The sequence below is a fragment of the Battus philenor genome, unplaced genomic scaffold (assembly GCF_028537555.1).
Source record: "Battus philenor isolate CCGP_79_NKW_IND1 unplaced genomic scaffold, ilBatPhil1.0.hap1 SCAF_7, whole genome shotgun sequence".
NCBI lineage: Eukaryota > Metazoa > Arthropoda > Insecta > Lepidoptera > Papilionidae > Battus > Battus philenor.
Window position 1 is genome coordinate 11,102,567 of NW_027181737.1, and position 12,472 is coordinate 11,115,038.

At 32.2% G+C, this 12,472-nt stretch overlaps 1 protein-coding gene across 1 annotated transcript in view; it reads right to left on the reverse strand.

Annotated features, from left to right (window-relative positions):
- Positions 1-7,498, reverse strand: part of spg (dedicator of cytokinesis spg) — a 71,713-nt gene extending 64,215 nt beyond the window's left edge. The window contains exons 1-3 of the mRNA XM_068774287.1: positions 7,393-7,498; positions 5,522-5,605; positions 3,352-3,545 (exon numbers count right to left, since the gene is read on the reverse strand). Of these exons, the coding sequence (XP_068630388.1) occupies positions 3,352-3,545; positions 5,522-5,605; positions 7,393-7,429 (315 nt within the window). The 5' untranslated portion in view covers positions 7,430-7,498. The remainder of the gene's footprint in view (positions 1-3,351; positions 3,546-5,521; positions 5,606-7,392) is intronic.
- Between the last annotated feature and the right edge of the window lie 4,974 nt (positions 7,499-12,472).

The following is a 12,472-nucleotide window of genomic DNA, read 5'->3' on the forward strand; positions in this document are numbered from 1 at the left end:
CGAATCATAATAACATAATTAGTAGAAACATAAATTCTTCCAAGTTTACGTCATAGTTAAAAATACCGCACAAACAATGGACGGTTGTAGTTATCTTATTTGTACGGTCGTTAGTAAAGCGAGACAAACCTTTCGAGATGTGTAAGACATGAAGGAATGAATTGTTTAGAATCCTTGCTTATCGTCATTAACAAACATTTACCTGCATCGCTCAATAAACATGACCACAGATGCAGCACTTATTTTTAATTTAAATTGAAATATATCGCTTTAAAATTGTTGTACATTTATATATATATATATACACATACATATACACATATATATATTTAAATATATATATATATATATATATATATATATATTAAACTTGATTCACAATATGCACATAACATCGCAAATTATCTTCTACAAGAGTAAGCATGTTTAATGCTATCTTGACAAGCAAAAGTAACCAATAGAACCAGCGGATTGACAAGTTTGTGGCAATGAGCAAGCCACATAGCGCGCAGAGGTTCTTGAGTTTGAAGAGATCAAGGAGCGGCAAGCGCAGCTTAGGAAGTCCACACAGGACAGGACAAGCGATCTTGTTCAGGTCGTCGAAACACGTATGCGACGTTTGCACCAGGTTTTATTGGAAATCTATTACTATATCTAGCAGCAAACGAAAATGTTTCTACAAATATTAAACGAACTCAATATTTCATTAACTTCCAGAAAACACGTCAACAGAGATTATCAACAAACACTGAATGCAGGCCAAGCAAAACTTTTCAATAATAACCTAATTGGAAATTTCCAAACGGCCCGAAATTTTTAAAGGGTCCGAAAGGAAACCTCGACTTCGCCTACGTGTTCAACATTCCGATAGAGTACCTCGTGAAGACCGAACCGCGGTTCGATCAATTGCTATTATTGGATTATTTGCGGTTAGGTGTAAACGCATTCTACTGTAGGTAAAAACAAGTATTATTTTTAAACGCATAAAGTTCGTTTATTAAGGAAAAAATGTTTACGATACATATATAATACATAAAAAATATAAATTACTGAAAACATGCCTTACTTATTATGATGTAAAATATATTATATATTAATAATATTTTTATTTTTGCAAGGAGTTTTTAATACAGCTGGTATTCTTACGGTTGCGATACAATATATCTATAATAATGTTTTATTTGTCCGCAAACACATGGACTCGGTATTATTACATGGAATAAAAATGAGCTATACTCTCCAAGTTTTTGTCCTCAAAAATTAAATAAATCATTAATATAAATAAAATTCCGGAAACAATTTCAGATCTGCCACTGGAGAGAATAAAAACATATTATTGAAAAAGTATATTATTCTATCCAAGAACAATATACTGATGTGAATGTGTAGGATTAAATGTTGTTGATGCTCACTAAGGAAACTCATTATTTGCAAGGACTCTTTATCAAACGATATTTGAAAAGAGCAACTGTTGAGTTTCTCGCCGGCTTTTCTCAGCAGAAATGCCTTTTGAACCGGTGATAGCTTGATGATTCGAAAGTGCACGTAAAAGTTCGAATAAAGATAATTTTGATTTTGATTATTATAACATATTAGGATATTAATCTGACGTTAACATCACCAGATAAGTGCCAAAACTACTGGGCGCGTATTTTTTATTTCTACGTCAACGGTATCAGGTTCCTTCGTAAAAGAAGTCAAACATAAATAAAGTTAAAAAAATATGTCTCGATTTTCACATAAAAGGATTTTTTTCACAACCAATAACGTATGTAACGTTAAATGTTTCCTCCGCATAAAAGCGGACCCCCATGACAATTGGTATCGTGAGGGCGTCGAGAAGGGAGCGCTGTTGTATTTGCGCGTACAATTACGCAATGTAATAAATATGTCCCGCGCGTCCGACTGCTTCCGGACTGCGGACTTTGACCATCGTGGTTAAATGACATGATACGCATGGAAGACAATTTCGAGCACAAGTGTATTGTTTAAAGTATTAACAACAAGATTATGCAGTTTATATTGATTGATAGAAAATATTTATTTTATGGTATAGTGCTGGTTTTTACTACATTAAGTATATACTAAACTAGCTGCCCCAGCCCGCTTAGCGAACTTAGTGAACGATTTCGTAAAAGGAGTTTTGACCTGTACACGGCGAAAGGAATTTTTCTACAAAATTTCAAGTCTCTAGGCCCTATGGTATGAGATATATCGTGATGAGTCAGTTCCACGAGGGAAATCAGTCAAGTCAAGCTGATTAAAATGGTGTCAGTGAAAACATTATTAAGCTAAGTGGAAGTTACATTTTTAATTATCATACAATTGTGCCAAACATATATATATATATATATATATATATATATAGAGAGAGAGAGAGAGAGAGAGAGAATAGAGAAAGAAATATAAAAAAGAAAATAGAAAGGTTGAATAAATCTTTTATTTTACTTTTACAGCGTACAGGTTACAGTCGTTTTCCGACTCCATCTATTTCTCTCTGTTCAAACGTCTATTATCACAGTGTTTTACATAAAGAGTATAATGAGTATAGAAAGGTATGTATATGAATATGTTTATCGTGTTACGCTCGATAACTCTTTGCGAGCCTTGACTCGACTAGATACATTAAATAGATAAAACTATTGAAAGGCCGCCAACATCTCAGATCCCCTGAAAGGACGGCTCCGTCGACTGGACACAAAATCTCCCAAGAAGCCTGCATCTACGATTACGATATTTAAAAACAAGCATAATGCTCGATGTATGGCATTTTATGTTTTCCTCTACATCGAACAAAGAAACAGATATTTTAAAATATTTTTTTTTAAATATTACATTCAGTTATGGATAAAATATGTTGTTTGAGTAAATGATAATTAACTGTATAACAAATAAGACAAATTCCGCTATGTTACGCAATGCAATAGACTTATAAATCAATCCAACGTAATTATATAAATTACTCAGATTGCGGAATAAGCGGAATTTTCTTTGTCGCAGAATTTAATTTGTTCCTACTTTGTGCACGAATATAATACATATAATAACATTTGGTTTGACTTTTTCATTTGACTTGTCGAATTTCAGACATTCATCAATGCATGATCCATCTGATCACATGAACTCATCGATTTTGTGGTATTAAAAAACAAAACAATATGGTCGATAAACCATATTTTATATTCCACTACTAAACATACACCTCTTCCATAAAATTCAATGTCTTCCGGCGAGGGAAGTCCTCTGTATGCCGTTAGAGTGGACGTCCGACGTCTTCGCTTGCTGGTACTAAACTGCTTATTAGCTTTGAATGCATACATTGTTAATCTAAATCAAGTTATTTATACAAACCACGTAAAGCTTCTTCCACAGTCGGGCCCAATCTCTCAAGACACATGCAATCTCTCGTACTAAGGGGTCATCTTTCAGCTCGGCAATGGCGGTGGCACCCGACCCTTTGACTGTGCATGGGCGTATTGAAACAACACAGGCTGGAAATATTCCCCATGCCGATCTGTTCGTTGTACTAAACCCTCTGTACCATCCTGAAATATAAAACATTCATATTTAATTAATTCAATTAAGGTTTACCAACAATTATTTACACAGCAGGCCACTTCAAACAGATCTTTTGAAAATCTCTATGGAAGGCTTATGTACAGCAATAGACGTCCTACATCTAAAATAACGAATTTAAGTGACATATGCTTTATAGTTATTGCTCGAATGATTTATAATGCTGCCACAGTCCCATTGGAAACCGTTAATACTAGCACAAAAATATTAGGTATAACTATGTGCCTTACTATATAGATTGATAAATCATTCATTTATTTATTTGTCCCCAAGATGGGGCAGAGGGTGTCTACAGTACGTCGCCATCCTGAGCAGTCTCGAGCCTCGCGCTTTGCTTCGCTCCACATCATTTTAACTGCCTTCACTTCTGCAGTTATCGTCCGCCGTCAGGCTTGCTTTGGGCGGCCATGTGTTCGCTTTCCTTGAGGATTCCATTCTAGGGCTTGCCTCTGTATGTGATCAGGATCTCTTCGGAGCGTGTGGCCTATTCAGTTCCACTTGCGGCGTTTGATCTGCTGGTCGATCGGCATCTCACCGCAGCGTTTCCAGAGGTCTACGTTGGAGACTTTCTCAGGCCGGTATATACCGAAAATACGTCGAAGACAGTTGTTAACGAAGACTTGGAGACGACGCATAAAGCAAAACGGTTTTCACATTGGACCTGAATATTTTGAGCTTAACTAATCTTAATCAGCTTCCGTGATTGCCATACAGAACGGAGCTGTGCGAAGCCTGCCTTTCCCTTGGATATTCTCGAAACGGTGGAATCTCACTCTGTTTTCACGCATTCCTTCTTTATCCTCCCTCCCCGAGGAAAGAAATGTAAGGCCGCTGGGAGTTCTCAGTTCTCCGAATCCATTTCTGCGCACTTTACTGAAACCGAGTATATGCAGCTTGTATTTTAGCATCTCTGCTTCTACTTGGGCTATCTCCGCTCAGTGTTCGCACGTTCCAGCACGCAATTGGTGTCCGTGTTTTCATGCCAAAGGTCGTCGTAGTTTGATTGGTCCGGTTACGTACTGTTTCAGTTTCTTTAATCATTTAGTTTCGGGTAAGCGAGTGATCAGCCCACTATACCCTAGTCTGCTGGTGGGGCTGTTACCTGCGAGGCGTACTCGGTTATATATCGCGTTGCCTTCCTAGTGAGTTTTTTCTGTTTTAAGGCGCAGAAGATTAGCCTTTTGTCCTGCACTCTCAGCTCAGCTGCACTGCGAGGTGGCGTCCGCGCGGTTGCAGCAGTTCCCAGGAAGGACGACGAGGGCGTAAGGTGACTCGGACTGGCCTCTGCTTTAAACTTGGTATTCCGCCACTAACGCAGCAGATGATTTCTTGGCATTTTATAGGAAATGCTATTCTCATATATAGTGATTAGTACCCAGATCCCCCCCCCCCGATATAAAAATAGATAACGCTTAATTTTTACATTGCTTATGAACAATTGAATTGACTTAACATAAAAATGTTAATAACTATTTAGTCCTGGTATACAAAGTGGTCTTAACACTAACAGAAATCCCTTCGAGGCAAAGCAAGGCATAAATTTATCTCCAATAAAAATTGTGTAGGTTAGATAAGAACTCACATTGAAGACATAACAGTTAAATTTACATCTTCAAAATTTAAAACAGGTATCAATGGCAACCAGTAACTAACTATTAAAAATTTATTTTTGGTTAAATTTTCTTCATATACGTAATATTTAACGAATGTTGAATAGAAAGATCTTATATGCAAAACGATGCACAGAGGTAAAAACTGATATAAACTAAGTTTCATTTATTAAAAATTAACAATATGAAGTATATTGCAGAAAACCAATGTACTAAACAATTTTCCAGAATGATCAATCTGTGATTCTTATTATTTTATCAGTTAATGTACATTAAAATTACAATAGATCTTAATTAAGATTTTAAAAAATAAGAAAACATATTAAATAGTTTACCTCCATTTTCTTCCAATATCTGAACAATCTCGCCAATTTCTAAAGGTAATCCTGAACGTACATCTCCTTTCCAATTGTAGACAGCTGAAACAAAAACATAAATAAAATCAAATTTTAACAACAAAATTGGAATTTAATTTACAAAAAAATGGTTTTTAAAAATTGCAATGTTATGTATATATTTATTTTCTTTCTTTCTTTTTAATGTTTCATGTAAAAAAAAAACTTTATCTATAAATATTTATAGATAAAAACCAAAAATATTTAGTAGGATATAAAAGTTACAAATTATTCTTTAACAGTATTGAAATTGATAATTGTTTTATCGGTTTTGTTAAAACATCGCCATTCACCTTTACTCTATATCTGTTATTCATATGACATTAAGTTCATAAGACAACCAATGCTATTGTGCTTCCAGATTTTAAATCCAAACAAGCTAAGCCCCCCAGCATTTTTAGCATTCAGTACAAATCTGAACATGAGCAAATCTATTGCTGCACTTGTGTTTTCAAAAATGGATTCGTAAAATGTAAATAGCTTTAGTATAAATAGCAATTTTAATTAGTCTTCATTTAAAAAAAATAATTTTATACCAAAATCAGCCAAATTAAATTCTTTTAAAAGAATAACCTATGGTAAGTTTTTCAAATTTAAGCTTTAAAAATTTTATACATACTCTTTTAAATATATCTTTTAATTATTTATTCAAATTACCTATAGCACTTTTAGAATGTTTAAGGATTTTGATGGATAGCTATCAAAAGGTTGAGAGTAATAATCCTACAATTTAAAGAAAAATTTGTAAAATAATAGCAAATACATGTCTCTTAATATGTAGGTATAACATCAGTGCTGATCAAACACACAGTGAAAAACTACATCACAAGGAAATAGACATTACCACATATATGTCAAATCCACCTGAAAAACTAATGTCTTATTTCTATGTATGTATGTAATTCATATCTTTCTTATAAAAAATATAGATTAATGGCAAAAACATAGAAGCACACATATACAAAAATTGTAATTTTATGAAAAGCATTTTTAAATAAAAAGTTTGTCAATTTTGGGAGTTCTGGACCAAGACTACAATATAATCTATAGTGTTAAAATATCCTCTTATCTGTATAACAGATTTTATCGCTATTTAGTGTATTTTTCTTAAATAATCAAAATAATAAATATAAATTCTGAATAAACTTTAAGAAACTAAAACTTTATAATCAGATTTAGACTTAACACATCCATATAAGGTTGTTGAAAGCTCATTCCCATAATAAAAATGGATTCTGGCAGCAATGTATTTGTTTGTATTAACATTGCTGCCGTCAAGACATCTCATCATAGATTTTAAATAAAACATGAACAATAAAATATTATAATACAATACTATAATGATTGATTAAAAACAAGTATTAATAATGGAAATGAACAATTTCGAAAGCAATGAATTAAAGCTAATAAGTAAAATACAAAAACAGGAAATAATTAGATGACATAAATGTTTATAAACTCACTTATTTTATTTGATTATCGTAATATTTAAAAAATAAACATTAACCTACGTAGTAAGTAATATTCGCCTCAAAAAGCTTATACTTTTTAACGACAAAGGAAAATATTTATATGCTATAAATAATTGTAATCTATCTAATAATGTAATGTTTACTGCAATTTTCATTCTTTTACCAATGAAACTATCTGGTAGTCTTTTTGATTACTAGGCAATAAAATCATTGATGCCGGAAGAGTAGTGATATCATTTTTAAGCATATTTATTACAAATTCACATCATGTTTTAACATTTCCGCTGTAATTTTAATCAGGATGCAATAATTTTGTATATAGTTAAATGATAAACTTACCGACGCCTATTTTGGGGGATTTTGTAGCAATCCACATTTTTGCAATTATTATTAATTCATTAAAACCATATCATCTAAAGACATTACTGAAACTTATCAAATTAAATACATAATCGACCCGAAAACAATAAACACAAAATGAACTACAGCTCTAACCACTCAATTGTGTTGTTAAGTATAAACCACAGCTTAAATATAAAATATTACAGATAGCGCCTAATGTATTTTTCTTAAAAATATTAACTACGGCTAACAACTTAAGTAAAATACTATCAACATTTAAATTTTTTTAATATTCTTGTACAAATGTTAATTTTGATATTTTTTAGTAAAAATTAAATTTTTTAAAAAGGCAACGAAGAAATATGTCGGACTTACAGTCTCTTGCGATATTTCATTATTAAGGCAATAACATGGCAGAGCCCTGGGAAAGTTTTCTCCCTGTTAGCGTCCTTCTTCTCAAGAAGAAGTGCCTTATGTCTTAGCCTTTTTATCTACCTAACGCCGCCAACAGATTCTCCCAAATCTACTTACCACTATTATTAACAAAAATTAGCCCTTTAGAAGAAGAGGACCCTAGGTGTAGAGACAGGTTTTCTATCCTGAATAAAATAAAAGGCTTTTATGTGAAGTAAACTGCATAAATTTTTTTAACGGAACAACATTATGGAATATTTGTATTTGTCTAAGTTAAATGGCTATACACCGGTTAAACACACCATTTAGAAAAGTAAAAAAATCACGAAGCGCATAAGTTGTCATCCTATTTCACTTCGATCGTTAACCCAAGTCTGTCGTATTTCAACAAGATTATTATTTTGGCGCCAGTCGGGACTCGCACCGTCAATCATAATTCATCTTTAAAAGAAATATTGCACGATATGAGTTTAATAATAAATGTATAAAACTTACAACACATTGTGCGACATATGAATGAAAATCAAGGATAGAATAGGAATAAAAATGGTATTTTTGATAACTTCTTAAAAAAGTACAAAAATTACATATTATTAGAAAACACTAATAATAGAATAATTCGTCATATATTTTTTTAATTAATATATTTACTCATTTTCGGAGCAGGCACTTAGCTTAAAACAATGATAGTATTCAACTTTTGATCTATACAATAAGTTGGTTTGTTATCTATACAACTGACATTTGATGAAATGTCACTTTCAACAAAACAAAATATTGCTTTCTTTGTAGGATAGCTTACAGTTCTCTGATAACTTTTAATATTTGCAATTGCAGTACGTTGTTTATTAACATTTATAGCTCAGTCATCAAAATGTCTGATGATTTTATACCTTTAAACCAAAGTACGCCTATACAGGATAGGTGGCAAGAAAGAAGTCACAACCAAAACTTTCAAAATAACAGACACCAAAATTTTCAAAGAAGACGTGGTCAATATCACAACAGATGGGGTAACAATTCTTCGCGGAGCAGCTTCGGGGTATGGGACAGTTTTAACTATTACTGACAGATCAAATAATAAAATCCAAAATTTCCAAATGTCCAATATAATATTTACTAGAATACAATATACTTTTTTACCGTGCTTCACATATTATGTTAATTAATCTTTCCATAGAATTGTGTAAAGCTTTAATTTTTTACGTTTTGTTTATATTTTAGAGTGACTGCAATAGTAGTTATGGAAGAGACAATAAAAGCAATATTGATGCCTATCTACATCCCTCAATGCTTCAAGACCCTTGGGCACAACTTAGACAAAGAAATGAGTCATTAAATAAATAAGGTGATTGATATGATAAGTGGGCAGGATATGCTAATGCATTGATTTTGTTTTTTTTTTTTTTAATAATGATTTGACATTAATGTGTATAATTAGTTATGATAATAAACGTCTACTTGTGTAGTTGTAAAATTGTATATATTTTTTTTTTATTTTAAGCAAGAGACTAGCGATTTAGTCAATTTATGTTGTACTGTGTTTTTACAACTTTCTCCCAAACACCATGTCTATTTGTCATCATCTAGAGAAGAGATTACATTATTATCACAGTAATTTTATAAAATGAATGTATATTTTAGTAGCATATGTGAACAATGTAATTGTATATAAAATAAAATAGTTGAACCGCATGAAAAAATTTTAGACTAGTAAAACAAAACAATATAAGAATTGTCATTAATAAATAATCATAAGAGTATTGTAACTTCACAATAGATTCAAATTTCTGATGCAAATTGTATGTACACCAATGTTATTAACATGTAATTCAAATAAAGATTCATTCAAGTAGAAGCTATTGGATAACTTTAACAAATATAATATTTGTCTTTACTCTTATAAATAGTATTAAAAATTTTGTTTGGCCTATAGATTTAAGAAAAATATTTACTTAATAAAAAAAAAGTTGTACTTTTCAATTTATTCTTTTACAATTTCAAATGTTGCTTAATTGGCTAAGCATTTACTATGATAGTGCAATGATAAGAAGATAAGAGAGAAAAGATTAGAATGTCTTTTTTAGTTACACAGTTGATAAAGAGACAGGCTCATAATATACTCAATATTAAGGACCATAGCAGAGATTAGATGCTATAATTTTAAATACATTTAATTACAAGTCCCTTGTACTTATTATAGACAGCATTAGTAAACTAGAAATTATATCAATGGCAATCTAGAGTATTGGTTCTTAATAAATTAGTCCGAGGTATACAAATTACCTGCTGCAGAGGACTGAGAAGGGCATGTATCTGTAAAGAGAATCATCATGCCAAGATATTCCCCCCATAAATTAAAAAAAAAAATTATTCCTTGTGGTGACCTTTACACTGGTAAACAATTATATTTTTGTTTTTATGTTATACAGTTCAATAAACTATCAACTAAGAAATCTTTATCAAAAGAATGTCAGTAAAATGAGAAATATTGGTAAATTTCTTTGCTTAAATTGTGATTAAACATTCTTTCGTTTTTATTAAAAATGGTAGTGTAAAGGTAACAATATCAAAGAATTTAAAGGAACAATTGGCTTTTCATGTAACCAATTAAACTACACTTTTTGAAAGTTAATTAGTGTTTTTTATGTGCTTACTACAGGTATAATCCACCTTCAGATAAAGTTGAGAGATATCTGATATTTTAAAAAAAACACTTAAAAGTACTAAACTTCAAACTACACTAACAATTTAACCTTTTTTTTTTGTTATGTTATGTTTTTTCCTTTATATATATATATATTTCTATATCACCTACATTAATTAAATAATCTCTGCACCACACAAAAAGTAGCTGCTAAAGATTAAATTCTCATGTGTATTTTTTATAAGTTTTTTAATAAACATTATCATGATTTAACCATGTTTTTCTTCTTGTAGTGTTTCTACATTTACTGAGAGTTGGAAATCAACTAGGCATACTTCTGATGTCAATCAGTCTCGATCCTCGTTCATTATATCCATACAGCCATGACTTTCTACAATGACCTGGCCTTTTCGTCCTAACAATGTTTTCCATTATTATAAGATGTAGATGGTTTGCCACAATTTTTTTTTATTTTCCACACTGGAATACCTAGAAGTTCCTCCATGTGGGTCTTGGTTACATACAGCATGGGTCTTTAGACCATTTCAAATACTTCTAAAGGTTTTCTGAAACCACTTTTAATAGTTTGAGGCAGAAATAACAAATAAAACAAAAGAAATAGGGTTTTAAATATTATTTTAAGTTGTTTGTAATTTAACAAAAATGAAAATTCATAACTATCATCATGTTATGTTGCTGAAAGACTGTCACTTTAAGGAATAAGTCTCCTCCAGAGATGCCGGCATCCAGCGACTCCCGCGAACTTGATAATGACGTCGGGATCATAAATTAGGCAGCCAATCTACGCCGCGTCAACAGGATTATGATAGCCTCTCGATCTATGTGCCCCGCCCACTGCTACTTACAAGTACTGTTTCCACGGGCTCAATTTCGATGAAGCTGCACAAAGCCTCAACCGGCTAGCAGCATAACTTCTAGTACATCAAATACGAACGGAGCTCACTCGGTGTTTAGCACTGGTCGGTCTAACATTTGGGGTGAAACACGTGTAGAGTAGATTAGCGGCGATAGTTGTGTTTCGTATTGTTTACAGCACGTGCATTTATCAGCGGGCTGGCGGGCGGTGCACTTCATTGCACGACTACTGCTGCATAGCGGAAGTAGCTATATGTTAGTCATTTTTATCTTACTTATTTAATAAACATTAATAAAGCCTGGAGGCGAAAACATTATTCCAAGTGCGCATAACAAAGTCTGTCAAATTCGATTTCAGATTTATGTTTTTTACATGTGGCATTACATAGATGCCTTGCTCTGGTTCAATAATTAAGTTTGTTTATTAAGTAGATGTTATATATAAAACAATAACTACGACAAAAATGTGAATAAAAAACTATGATGTAATAATAACTTAGGATTAACGAAATAGAAACATTTTAGTAGGTAGGCGGGTTAGCGTGAAACGCATTCGTCATGTCCTCGCCGTAGGGAGAAACGAAAATAAAAATAATTTACTAAATTGCCCTAATCAATTCGGGTAGTGGACACCACGCTATTTCGAAATTAAGAACTAACGGCTTTATTTTATGCAGATATGAATTTTTTTTAGTATACAACCGTAAGTGTTAAATATTTTTATATTACTTTTTTCTGGAGATGGTCGACAGACGCTTTGTTATCTCCATAAAAAAGAAATATTTGTGTATTAACTCGAGATTAATGCATACTTTATACTAATAAAGCCTTTTTTATTTCTAGTTCCATCGATCCCTGTGTTAAAAATGACTCCACATCTACAACCACTACTTTATGACTTCTACTACTATCTGACTCTTCCGCTGTAAATTAGCTTCACGAGTCATCTTTATTTCTTCTGGTAATGTCGCAGAAAGACTAACAAAGAAGGAAGAATGATATGTGCACCGCTTAATTTTGTTTTTCTATTCGCCTTTTAAAGGTGTGTTTCTATCAGCGTTTTCTTTTATTTTCATTTCAACTGATAGTAGCCCACTGCAAGACATAACCTCCTTCAAATTTGGCCTCGGTGACCGGCCT